The sequence below is a fragment of the Parambassis ranga genome, chromosome 3 (assembly GCF_900634625.1).
Source record: "Parambassis ranga chromosome 3, fParRan2.1, whole genome shotgun sequence".
In the NCBI taxonomy this organism is placed as follows: Eukaryota; Metazoa; Chordata; class Actinopteri; family Ambassidae; genus Parambassis; species Parambassis ranga.
The window spans coordinates 26,264,345-26,278,284 of NC_041024.1; the positions used below are offsets into that span (position 1 = coordinate 26,264,345).

The 13,940-nt window shown below is 40.7% G+C and overlaps 2 protein-coding genes across 3 annotated transcripts; both read right to left on the reverse strand.

The window, feature by feature from the left end:
- Positions 1–2,002: 2,002 nt before the first annotated feature.
- On the reverse strand, positions 2,003–4,168 carry kbtbd13a (kelch repeat and BTB domain containing 13a). Its single transcript, XM_028402588.1, has one exon. It carries the CDS (start codon positions 3,640–3,642, stop codon positions 2,194–2,196), a length of 1,449 nt encoding a protein of 482 aa, XP_028258389.1. The 5' UTR covers positions 3,643–4,168; the 3' UTR covers positions 2,003–2,193.
- A 2,782-nt stretch (positions 4,169–6,950) lies between these two features.
- LOC114433543 (uncharacterized) lies at positions 6,951–10,177 on the reverse strand. Of its 2 annotated transcripts, none has more exons than XM_028402175.1 (6): positions 10,125–10,177; positions 9,799–9,840; positions 9,336–9,719; positions 8,807–8,929; positions 7,527–7,617; positions 6,951–7,443 (listed from the first exon to the last, which is right to left on the reverse strand). In XM_028402175.1, the coding sequence occupies exons 2-6, from the start codon at positions 9,836–9,838 to the stop codon at positions 7,125–7,127; spliced, it is 957 nt and encodes a 318-aa protein (XP_028257976.1). In that variant the 5' UTR covers positions 9,839–9,840; positions 10,125–10,177; the 3' UTR covers positions 6,951–7,124. The 2 variants fall into 2 exon arrangements, with proteins under 2 accessions (XP_028257976.1, XP_028257975.1); XM_028402174.1 differs by having other exon boundaries at positions 9,324–9,719.
- Between the last annotated feature and the right edge of the window lie 3,763 nt (positions 10,178–13,940).

Genomic DNA, 13,940 nt, shown 5'->3' on the forward strand with positions numbered 1-13,940 from the left:
TCTCCTGATGAGACAGAACTACGATTTCCTTATTAATATTACTATAAAATCACCACTGTCTACTCAGTCAAGTTATAATGATAGTTTCATAGAACATGATAGAACATGAGCAAACATATTTTTGGGATGTTTTTCTAGGTTTCCAATGAGTTTAAGTTACGTACTTTGTGTTTGTGTGTAGTGAGTGAGCATGGCGCATGGCCGCCATTCTGTGAAGTAGAGGTGTGTCACAGTGTTGTTGCTCGATTGTAGAGTTTTTATATTTTATGATGATTTGTTCAGCTACAGATGTTTTCTAAAAAGAGTTTAGAGGAATTATACTGTTGTTTATATGTATAGATTTGTGTTAAGAAAATGTTGTATTTGTACTGTATTTTATTTTGTTGGATATCTATAATAGAAGTACAACACTTGTGATAAAGCTCCTGATAAGACAGCACTGCGATTTCCTCGTTATTATTATTTCTCCCCTTATCAAGGGGCTGTAACACATGCTCCCTCCCCTTCCTGTGTGCACACAGTGTTTTTCTGCACTTGCTGTCATAGTTGACTTTTGGCACTGAGGAGGCACGGAACGTAACAAATCATTTGATTGGAGACTTCAACACCAGCATTTATTTGGGTATTTAGTTTGCTCTTGGTTCTTCTTTTTGGCAACCACTGGAGCTGAGAAATGAGGTCAATGCAGAAGTGACTATGTAATGTAAAGGTGCTGAAATGTAGTCATTTAAAATACCATCACTGGCCATCAGGCCCCAATTACAAAAAAGTTGGGACACTGTAAAACATAAATACAGACAGAATGCATTTTTTTGCAAATGTCATAAACCAATAGAACACAAAGAACATATCAGATGTTGAAACTGAGACATTTTGTGGTAAACAGAATTCCAAATTTTCTGATGAAATACTTGGTGTCATTTGCAGAATATTTTTTTTTTTCTTAGTGTCCATAAAAATACAATTTAACATATAAAAGTATATTAAAGGTAGGGTAGGAGATTTCATTATGATGCACTTTGTTAAATTAGTGTAACTTCTCTTTACAATCTGATAGCAACCAATTAGTTCTGCAGTTTCGCTTTAAAACGAAGAATATTAATCATCTGTGGAAGCTATAAAGTGCTAAAAACATCAGCCAATCCTCCGGGTGGACCCTGCGCGGAGTATTGGCTGGTTGTCACTCTCTTCCTGCTCTGCGCACCAGAGAGGTACGTGCATGATGGCCGAAGTCACAGACTGGTTGGGAGGCGTGGCTTCGGGGTAAACTCCAAATGTGTTTACTTTCAAAATCTGGCTGACTCTCACTGAGTTTTCAAAATCTCCTACCCTACCTTTAAGCCTCAAAAAACAGGAGCATGGTTGGCATTATTGACGGGCTGTTTGAAGGAGGCTGGGAGGCACAGACACCGTTGCGCTGGAGTTGCATGCATGTCTGAATTCTGTCATTAGACACAATTCTTTCTGTTCATGTGGTTGTCATTTTTATTTTTGATTCCCCATAATTATTCCAGACGCTTGGTGGATTCAAATGGAATTAATCACACTTTATAATAAACTTAATGTGTGGTCCACTTTCTTTTAAAAGGGACAAAATGTGAAAACACCGTAAGACTCCATGACTGACCTAAAAGGTAGTATTTGAATACAGGCAGAATATTGACTGTGTTCACATATATAATAATAATAATAATAATAATATATCGTATCTGATTTATATTTTCATCTTTTGCTGCATTCAACTCCATTTTGTCCCTCGAGTACAAATGAATAAATATGTATATTTAAATTGTGTATTATATAATGTACAGCAGGAGCACAGATTTATTATAATTTATTATAATTAATACTTTTTCTCTGGAAATGACCACTGATGTGCTGTAGTGAGACAGAAATTATTTGCATAAGATGTTTTTTGAAAAAAAAACAAAAAAAATATCTGATTCAGACCAAACAGCCAATGATGGTACAATAAAACAGAATAGCATAAGGCACTGTTAGAAATCATCTAATTAGAAAGTATGGTTTGTCACATTTAGCATAAAATAAAAACCAAATATAATGTTGTTATGTATTTAGTACTGTATGTAGTACTTGTTTAGTACCTGTTTTGTTTGGAATAAAATGACACTCGGTGAACAAATTTTAAAACAATGACAATGGAAAGCATATTGTAATTAATTTGTGGGGATTTTAAGAGTTCTTAGATGTTTGCAAAACATTGCAGGGAGAATCTGGGATCACCTGATCCAGACAATTTCCCAAAATGGGTACAGTGGCTTTAGGCAGCCTCATTAAAAATGTGTATATCGATCCAATCCTGCCAAAACCTGTCATTTTAGACTTTAGTCTCCATTCATAATCCTCAATAGTGTACTCTAACGTCATGTGTTTGCTGAGAGTGAACACAGAGTCTCCTCTGACCACAGCAGTCAATAGACAGCCCTTGCTGTTTGTATAATGACCAGACACAGCTGTCCACTGGCCAGAGCTCAGATTGTAACAGTCCATCAAGCATCGTAAGAAGTCATCACCAGGTCCATTGCGTATCACATATAGATTGCTCTTATGGGCCACCATATAAAGACCATAACTGTACTGGCGGATGAGTGTAGTGAGCAGACGCCACTGGTCATGTTCAGGGACATATTCATGAATATCAGTGGCCCCTTTTCCTTTCCATAAACAGATAAAGATCCTGCTCATTGCTGTAGCAGACACTACTGAAGTTGTGGGACAGGGGAGGGGTGAAACAAAACTCCAGCTACCATCACCCAGCCCAAATCTTTCCACAGATGACAGGACTTTCCTGTTGTACTCGCCCCCAACAGCATAAAGACATCTGTCATGACCTATCAGAGTAAAATTATAGCGTAGCTGATGGGGACCAGAGATTGTGCACCATGAATTAACTGCAGGGTCGTAACAGAATCCAGTCTCCAACACCTTCTTGCTTATATCATGCACTCCACCTATTATGTACAGTTTGTTGTCAAGGACAGCCACACCTGCCATAGTGGTGGTGCTGCTTACGGGCAAATGTGTGAGGACCTTCCACTCTTTGAGTTCTTCATCCAGGTAGGCAACTGTCCTTTGGACGTCCTGCAGCCTCTCGCTAGTTGGTGAGTGACTGCACACTGCCATATAGCTAGCTGGAAGAAGCAACTCAATGTGCTCTATCAGCTTACTGGGCAAGGTGCGAATATCCTCCTGTAGGTCTGTGTACATGTCTCTGATGAATAAGGCTGACCTATGGAACAGCTCTAATACTCCAAAAGTTGCAGATGTGTGGTACATGAGTAAACAGTTTTCAGAGTCGATAATATTTATCAAGTGCTTGGTAAGAGCTGGTACCTGTAGAAATGCTGTACACTCGATGGCTTCCACAATCTGGTCGCTGTTGAGAATTGGTCGCTCCCCATTCAGTACTTGCAGCAACACTAGAAAACCCAGAACACCCACACATTGCAGCTGAATGTCCCCTTCCCTGCACTCTCTCATTCCTGACTGGAACAGTGCTCTGAAGTACTCACAGTTTTTAGCAACAATGGTTTTGTCCACAGGGAAAATTCTGTTGTTGATCTTGACCCTTATGCAGTTCGCTGTCTGAGGATTCAAATGTGAACAGCTGTTGTGCTCCATCTGTTCCCTGTTCTCAATATGAATGACAAACTCACTCAAACAAATGTATGCTCCATATTAAAATCAAGCACAATTATGTTCATCAGTGAAAGCAAATGCCTCTCTGGTGTGGCCAATCTCTTACAGGGTATCTTCTATTTATTTTCACAGCTCTGAGGACAGGCTCTATACATAGCAGCGGCATGTGTGCCACAGTTCAAGTAAATTACAGTACATGATGTCATGTTCCAGCAAGATGAGATTAACAACAGTGGAGTAGTTGGAAATGTGCCGATGATTCACCCTTTGTTTTTGGCTGACAGTTGCTGAACAGCTGAAGATTTGTCCTTCAACCCATCAATACGGTAGATGACCAACATGACAACTGGAAAGCCTGAAGCTAAGCTAACAGTCTTGGAACAGTCTTGGAAAGTCTTAGAAAATGACAAGATGAAAGATCACGACTATTCACAGATGTAGCTCTTAGCTAAGTTCAATCAGGAAGAATCTGTTTCCTATCATTCACCATTTATCCCTATCCGCTTCCTAATCTTTCTCCCTCTATCCCTCACTCCTCTGCTCCCCCTCTCTTCCGCTCTCTTAGTCAGGTGCTTAATAGAAAGCACCTCCCTCACCAATCAGCTGTCGCTTTCCATCCCTCTCCTGACCAATAACAGCTTAGCACGAAATTTAAAAGTCTCCATCTCCTCTCCAGCTTTTTTCTGATCGAACCCGGCAACCCTCCTCCACCCCAAGCACCACCAGATCAACGCCAGTTCAGGCCTCCTATCTCCTGCCCTCCAGCTCTCCACCACCACCAGGTCTAGACCCCTGGGGGATCTTCTGATCCAGCGGCCTCTCCTCTTGCGTTTTCCCCCCTTTTCGGATGTGGTCTTCACAACGGGGTCTAGGACACCAATGAACATTCAAATTTTTTACTTAATAAATATTTCTCATTCAGTTCGCTGAGTCTCTCATGATTGAAATGGATACAACTTCTACTGGAGGTATAAAGTGAAAACCCTCACCTGTCACTCCGACAAAGAACACTATGCAGCCACCCTCAAAGGTAAAAAGCCTGCAAGAGCTACCTGTTGCCCCAAATGAGGCACTCGTACAGGCTATTGAAACTCAGCTAAGAGAAAACTTCATCATGGTCGCTAACATTACCAAGCTTGTGGACAGTGGCGCTTTTGGGCACGGGCAAACCGGGGGCGGCATGAGCAGTTGGAAAAAAAATAATCTGCTAAGTGGTTTTCTATGTATATTATCGATCACTGCATGGAGAATTGACAAATTAGTGCCCCCTGCTTGCTGAGAAGGTTCCGTACATAGAAGCTGTGTGAGAAGGGGAGGGGGCGCAGGGGACAGCTCACCTCTGGGTCTCCCAAATGGAACGAACAGGGAGTGAAGGAGGGAGGTCTCACTCTGTCACTGCGTGTTTGTTTATAGCAGCGTGAATGATTGGAGTGAGAGCTGTTACCGTTAAGATCATTAAACAACACTGAAGTTTTGGGGCCATGACAACAAACCGGACAGACAGCAGTGCTGCAGGCAAAGAGACAAAGGACTGTAGTCTGATGCTGGACTGAGAGTTTGATGCTGCGTGCTGTATTTTTATAATGTCCATCCATGATGCGGTGCTCTGGCTCATCGGTTAGCTAACAAGTTAGCTACTGTCTGCTAACATAAGTCCGTCCATCAATGACGGGCTGATTAACGGTGAACAAGAAAGTAAAGTAAGAATACTGCTTACTTCCAGCTGGTTTTAGGAGTTAAATACAGGATAAAAAGTGGGAATGATTATTAGGGCCTGAGCACCAAACCTGCGAGAGCCCTATTGAAATGCAAGCGTTTCTTATTATTATTATCGGTTATTCTTAGCCTGGACACGGTATCACGATTTTGCTCCCCTGAACGTGCTCAAAAACTCACCAAATTTATCATAAAATTGTCCCCCGACGAAAATCGCGACTTGCCACTGTGGCCCTTGGCGGGCATGGCTCTGCAGTGCCCCCTAAAGTGTAAAAATATTCACCGCAACTGCTACAGACTTGGTACGCTGATGTATCACCTCGTGACAAGGAAAAAAGTCTCTTGGATGAAAATTCCACGATGTACACGAAGTCCACCATTTTTAAAAAAACATGTCATCTTCCATTGTGCACTTCCCGCACTTTTGCGAACTCCTCCCAGGGGAATTGCTTGATCGGGCTGAAAATTGGTGTGCTCGCCCTTAAGGGGTTAGGGACCAAAAGTTATCAAAAACATAGCACTGTGTCATATGGTCTGTGGCGCCACCACGAACTTGACCCTTCACCAATGCGCACGAAATTGATGTATTTGTGGCTGTATCTCCCTCATACTTCATCCTATGTGGATGAAAAAAATCAGGCATGCTGAGCCTGTCATTCTGAACAGATTGATATGCTAATGAGCTGATACTCTCATAGCGCCACCTACTGCCAGTATGAATTGTGTTTAGGTTGATTTTCCCCACACCTCATGTTTGAACAAACTCCTCCTAGTGGAATACGCTGATAGACCTGAGATTTTGTCACATGATTCTGAAGACATGGCTGAGCAAAAGTTATCAAAAACGCAGCTTGATATTACACTGTTTGGGCGGAACAACACCATGAAGTTGACCCTTCGCCACCATAGAGACAGCTGCTGTGTTTCTTGATTTATTATTCCTACCTGCCTCTTACTCTGTCATGACATCAGCCCCTGTGCACCTTTTCATATCACCTTATCGTCATATGTGGGCGTGGCCACATGGCTCAGGAGCGCCCCCTAAAATGAGATCTGAGTCTCCGTTTGACCTACAGACATGAAAATCTGTACACATCTGCATCGCCTCTTGGAGGTATCCTCTAAAACGCACAGGAAGTCCGCCATTTTGAAAAACCTGCGCCACTTGTGGTGTCCTCTTCTGGCCTGCAAACCACAGCTCCTGCCGGTACCAGGGAAAGAGAGGACGTGGGACCATAGGGGAGGCGCCGGCTGCTGGTCCTGCGGACCGCAAGGAGTGTTGTCATTTTGGTAAACTGTTAATGTTGTTTGATAAAAGTTTTTTGTACTTCCTTTGTTGTAGAACCAGACACAGACTGATTAATAAAGAGACATAGCTGGTTACATCTTGTCAGCATTCTGTCCAATGCTCCCTGGTGACCCCAGTATTTGGAATCAAACAACATTAGAAGCTCTCCCAACCATTCTTACAGACATCTTGCTGAATAGAGATCTTTCTCATCCTGTGTTGCTGTAATTTAATAATTTATGTACTGACCTTTAGACTTGTCATAGATATACTGTTGCAAATCAAATACAGCACTGTGATAAAATTATTTATTGATGCATGAACATTTCAGGCAGATGTAGCCAAAAATTCAACACATATGTTAATTAAGAAAAAGCCAATATTACTAATTTGGAGTAATCAAACATCTCTTAATCTTAATAGTTAAAGTCTTCATAAATAATTCAACACACTAACAAATTCATTTCATCACCTTTGTTCTATCATAAGCCCCCAGGTTAGCAGATGAGTCCTCTTCTTGTGTTTCCCCCTGTTTCTTGTCTTCTTTAGGATCTGAGTACAGATGGGAGGTGTTTCCATCTCTCCAGGTGACCACAATGTTTCCTGCTGTGAGCTCACTTATGTCCCTGTTGGACATAGATGGCTTGTTTCCTTGGCCCAGGCTGCCTGATGGAGATATGTTACTTCCTCTGAGGAGTGAAATCGCTTGTAGCTCCTCTCCTTCATGTTTTCGAACCAGAGATGCTGCTGCCTTGTACTTGGCTATCTTCTTTCGGCTCCTGTTCAAGTTAAGACAGGGAAATACGTAAATTGATGTGTAAAACATGAAATCTTAACTGACCTCTGTGTTTTCAAGACATACTTGTTAGCCATGGTTCCCATTCCAAGCAGCAGAAAACCAAGAAGAAGACAGATGAAGGCCAGTCCAAGCAGCACCAACTTCCATGTAGTGGCTGCAACAAGGCATAGACAGCTGGAAAAATTGCAGCCCACATTGTAACAAATATAATACTATATACACTAGTGAGTCAGGGGATTGACACAAAGCTCTTATTAGGATTCTTTTTTATAACTTATGGATATTATTTTAAATTCGATATAGAAATGGGGAACTTCCTGAATTGGTGGGCACGATAATATCCACACAAGTGCTGATGTAACCAGTCACATAGTCAGCATAATCCTGTACACTGACCAAAAGCCTGTGCTGTTTTTCCAATCTTATCTGTTTTACCTCTGTCTTGTTTATCTTTCTGGTGCCTTTCAGCAGAGGACTCTCTCAGGACAGTCTCGAAATATGTTCTCCCCTGTTAACGAATACAGTGTAATCAAATCCTGCCCTTTGATGTGGAACACTTTAAAAAAAGTGCAGGATTCAGCTCCTCATCTTTTTTAGTGGGGATCATGAACACTTCCCCTGAGACAACACAACCCTGTGAGATGCACCCTAAAGACAGCTGATTGGGGAAACTATCTTCCCATGTCTCACCAGCTCCCTCAGCAGGAGGCTCTGGGATGCTCTGACCGCCGCCATGTTGGCAGCGTCACGTCTGCCAAAACTCCAAATATAGACAAAGAGGGGGAGCACAAGCGGAGTTTAGGGAGGCGGGCAATCATGGAAGCAAGAAACTCGTGCTGTTGCTCAAGTCTGTTGCTCAAGCCTCCACTGGTTGTGGCGTGAACTACAAGTTTTGACACTTCCGCATGGGCTTCAAGTTTAAGCCCTGAAGGTTGCCGCTTGCTCATGCCTGGTCCTCTGACTGGTCTTAACTCTTTTCTGGGGTCTCTTGCCCATTAGGCCCCTGCATTGGTTCTCTCTGCTTCCCTAGACTGTTTCCCCTGTGACTGGTTGCCCTATTAGCCCTTGTGACTCTAGACTCTTACACCCTGTCTTTCTGTTTATTCCATCCATCAGACCCCCTCAGTTTGGAGTCTTTCTTGTTGTGGACATTTTTTCCCCTTTGTTTCCCCTTCCTCTGGCATTTCCTGAGCTTTTTGGGGTTCTGTCCTTGTATTCAGTTTTTGCTTAACCTTGCTGCCTCTTTGTAATTTTCAAGAGACTTCATTTTTGTTTAAATCTTTGCCTTTGTCTGTATTTGGGTTCTAACTGAATTGCAACCTAACAGTAACAGCAGCACTTACGGTCCTCTGTGCGGTAGTACCAGCAGAGATAATCTCTCTGTTCCTTTGTCATGGGTGCCAATTCATCTGTCTGTCCTTCCAGAGCCTCAGCTTGTGCTGAATCATCAGATGTCCTCTTTAGTCCTTAAGAGATACACACAGATAGTCTTGAGCCCTATATGTTACACACACCAAAGTTAGCACATATACTAACCTTGCTTATTATCTTACTTATTATCACTATTCTTTGCTAGATAATTCCCCCCAAAATGTTGAATTATTGTTTTATTAGTTCAATTGAAAAGTTATTCAATAAAAATCATCTAGTAAAAGCCACAGTTATTTAAACCAGTCAAATGTACCAATTTTTTTTGCCATTCATTGAAAGAAAGACAGATCAATTGAAAGAAAGACAGTTTAAGCTGTAACTAATGCCTAATGCCTTAAGTCTTTTTTGATGACTAATGATAATAATTCCTTAATCTTCCTGGGTACCAATTGGTTATAAGGTTCTAATAGAGCCAGGCATAGGAAATACCATTTGTCTTACTTTGTCTTCCATGGCATATGTCCACCTTATCCAGAGATCGCCACTTTGAGAATTGACTGTTATATGTGAGAATTGCATGTTGCCCATTGGTTGACAGCACCAGTAATGTGCTTCTGCTGATCAGTCTGTCTTGATCACAATCCCACATTAGCCCTGCAGCATCCACCCCTGGGTTGTGACACAACTGGGTCTGGACTGGATCCCTCTGCTGAGCTGACAAACATCTGAATGATGCAACACACATCAGCATGCTTTGATTGATCCACACCCACTGCTGAGACTCTGAGCCCCGATTACATTTCCTAAGTAGGACTTCACTGGTCTCTGCAGAGTCCTCCAGACACAGGCTGAGCCCAGGGTTTTGGATGTTGAATGCCAAGCTCCCTGCAGTTGTAAATAGTGTGACAAAATCATTGATTAAATGTATTAAATGACAGACAAATGTAATGAATAAACCAATTACCTTGAAGGAGGAGAAACAATAATGCCCAGGCATCAAACATATCTAAAGAAGATAAAGCACTGTAGTGAGAAGCAGCAATAATATTGAATAACAGCTTTGCAAACACACATGTAAAAAACTTGCGGAGTCTTGTTAAACAATAAAGGAAAAGAAAACAATAAAAAAATAATGTTAATCAAAGTAATAAGTTTGATTGACGTCTGTCTTTTTTGGCCTTACACAGGTTCGTGCAAACCTGTGCGGTTCTGTGAGTGTGGCCTCATTATCCCGCTGCAGTGTTAATATTGCAAAATAAATTACATTTTGTAGTTGATATGCTTACTCACTTCTTCCCTTCTGTGATCTCCTGTCTGTGCCTTAGTTAAGAAGTGTCTGCACAGTAGACAGAAAAAAGTGAACTTTCCAAAGTTCATGGGGAGGAGTCGTAACATTGTTTACTTACTGTTTAATGGATAAACCTTAGCCTTATTGTGTGCCACATGACAGGCTTCCTATAAAAAGGATGATAATATATTTTATTTTGTATCATTTTTAATCTCTAAAATGACAATTGTATCATTTTTTAAACTCTAAAACGTGTTCTGGCCACTGTGAGTTGATTATGTATTTCCTCCAGATATTATTAAACATACATTCTTACTTACAGCAATGCTGCAGAGTGTAACACAAACTTTAAATGGTTATATGTCAGGTCTTTGACCTGCTCTCCTGGTTACTGTTTAGACAACCTAACCTTGGCTTTTCTGTTAAATAAGGAGAGAAAGAGAACATTTAGCTGTTAAAATGTTACAGTGAGTAGAGGTATGGAGAGTTAAATAACATGAATGTCAGCAAAGTGAAAAATGAATTTAACATTTATGTAAGACGCATACTTCTTTCTGTTTGTTTGCAATCTTTTCTCTGAGGAGATTTACACAAACAGACAAGACAGGATTTGATCACTTTGCCATGAAGAATAATACAAAAAACTGTTCACCATAAACTTATTTGAGTTCACTTTCCTCTGGTGGACAGTGGACTTAGACAGGAGGTATAGTGGGAGATCACTGCATATATTTCCAGCATCTTCTTTGTCAAAAAACTTCTTCACAGACTTCTTGTTCAGGCATCCAAAAAATACTTAATCCAATTCAACTCAATTCCATTTTATTTATATAGCACCTTTTACAATCAAAATTGTCTCTAGGTGCTTTACAAAAACCCAGAGCCCGAACCCTTGCAAGCAGACAGTGTCAGGAAAAATTTCCTTTTAACAGGAAGAAACCTTGAGCAGGACCCGGCTCATAAGGGAGAACCTTCCTGCTGAAAGAGAGACATACATACAGTAAACATCATACATTAAAAGGTCAAACATGACAGGTTGCTGTGATTGGAATACTGATAAACGTATGTATTGCATTTATTTGTTTTTTTAGCTGATATGTTATTCAACTTAATTATACTAGTACTACATATATGAACAATGAATATGGGTCGGCCTAAAGAGAAGTGACGAGGGGAGAGGAAAGAAGAGGAGAGTAGGTTTGTAGGTCGATAACAGCGTAACTAAAGATCAAAGGCTAAGAGTTAGTATTGTATTCTACCTCTGGCTGTATGTCAAGAAGTGACTGCTATACCCATCAGCCCTACACAGTTTGTTTGAGGCTAATACACTTTACCAAACAGTAAGATTTTAAGTCTGGTCTTAACGGTGGACGGGGTGTCTGCCTCTTCACTGTAAAGTGTAAACTAAATGTAACTTAGTAGAGTCGGCAAAGTAAGCACATATACGTTAAGATGACTTGAAATTTTTGAGTAAAGTCACAATTACATTTTACAGTGTTGGACCCAGATTGGTAACTCATTCCATAGTAACAGTGCCTGATAGCTAAAGGCTCGTCCTCCCATTCTACTTCTATTCTAGGTACTACAAGTAAACCTGCACTCTGAGATCTATGTGTTCTATTGGGAACATATTGAACTGTCAGATCCTGAAAGTACACTGCAAAATTGATAGAGAAAGTTTCTCTTTGGATGGCATTACTTTGGCCTCCAGTATGAATGTGAGGAACGTCAGAGTTATAGTGGCTTTAAAAGTTTTCATACCCCTTGAACTTTTCCACATTTTGTCACATTATGACCACAAACATAAATATATTTTATTGGAATGTTATGTGAAAGACCAACACAAAGTGGCATACAATTGTGAAGTAGAAAGAAAATTTAACATGAGGTTTTTTGTGTTTTTGTTTTACAAATAAAAAACTAAAAAGTGAAGTGTGCAAAAGTATTCAGCCCCCTTTTCTCTGAGTGCATCCAATTGCCTTCAGAAGTTGTCTGGTGATTGCTGACTGATCGAATGTTGACCTAATGACTAAATAGAGTCCACCTGTGTGTAATTTAATCTCAGTACAAATACAGCTGTTCTGTGACAGCCTCTGTGGTTTGTTAAGAGAATATTGGGGAGCAAACAATATCATGAAGTGCAAGGAACGCACCAGATCAGCGATAAGGGTGTGGAGAAATAAAGCAGGGTTAGGCTATAAAAGGATTTCCCAAGCTTTGAACATCTCACTGACCACTGTTCAGTCCATCATCTGCAAATGGAAAGAGTATGGCACAACTGCAAACCTACCAAATAAAGGTCAATCTTGGAGGAAAACCTGTTGCAAAACACTTGAGAGTGGGGCAGAGATTCACCTTCCAACAGGACAATGACCCTAAACATAAAGCCAAAGCTACAGTGGAATGGTTTAAAATGAAACATATTCATGTGTTGGAATGGCCCAGTCAAAGTCCAGACCTAAATCCAATTGAGAATCTGTGGCAAGATCTGAAAACTGCCATTCACAAATGTTCTCTGTCTAATCTGAATCAGCTTGAATTGTTTTGCAAGGAAGAATGGGCAAAGACTTCAGTCTCTATGAGCAAAGCTGATAGAGACATACCCCAAAAGGCAGCAAAAGGTTGTTCCACAAATAATTGACTCAGGAGGGCTGAATACTTTTGCACATGGCACTTTTCAGTTTTTTATTTGTAAAAACATAACTCATGTGTAATTTTCTTTCTACTTTACAATTGTATGCCACCACTTTCTTTCACCTCTGTAATATTGCTAAGATCAGGAGCACATTCTCTCAGAGTGATGCTGAAAAACTCATACTGCAACTCACTATTGTCAGGATGTCCACATTACTCCATCAACAGCCTGCAGCTGATTCAGAACGCAGCAGCTAGAGTTCTGACAGGAATCAGCAAAAGGGATCATATCTCTTGATTTAGCTTCTCTTCACTGGCTTCACGTAAAATTTAGAATAGACTAAATTTCTTCTTCTTACATATAAGGTTCTACACGGACTAGCTCCACTATACCTTCAGGATCTAACAGTTTTATATTCCCAATAGAACACTTAGGTCACAGAGTGCAGGTTTACTTGTAGCACCTCAATTGATAAAAATAGAATGTCTTTAAAAAGTCTTTTGCTATCAGCCACCTCTACTATGGAACCAGTTACCAATCTGGGTCCAAGAGGCAGACACCACCACCTTTATAGCCAGATTTAAAACCTTTCTGTTTAGTAGGGGTGGAACGGTTCACTAAATCCACGGTTCGGTTCGTATTATGGTTCTGAGGTCACAGTTTTCGGTTCGGTTTACATTGTTGAGGTTTTTTCTACTTTTAACACTCTAAAAATACCAGATGAGCACAAAATACATCCTAATTATCCAACATTCAACATATTTAAGAATCAGTTCAGTGTTTTCCCATCATTATATCAGGTCAAGTCAATTTCATTTCTTTTTAATTTCTATATAGCACCAGATCATAACAGAAGCCATTTAAGAACTTTCCTATAGAACAGGTCTACACCTTGTTCCTTTATTAAACAAACTGAACAGCTCATGTTATTTATCTTATTTGCAGGGCAGCACGTCATTTCTCTCTGCGCTGCTGTCTGCGCTCAGATGCCCGATGTGCGTACACACACAGACACACAAACACACCGTCGGACAGAGAACGTGTTGCTTTGTCCACCGTTGCTCATTACATGTTAGTTGGATAGACTCTATGACTGCGCTAGTTTAAGCTAACGTTACTGATGTCCGTGTTTTTATTTTATTTTTGCCAATAAAATATGCTGTTTACATCCCGCTCTGTAAGC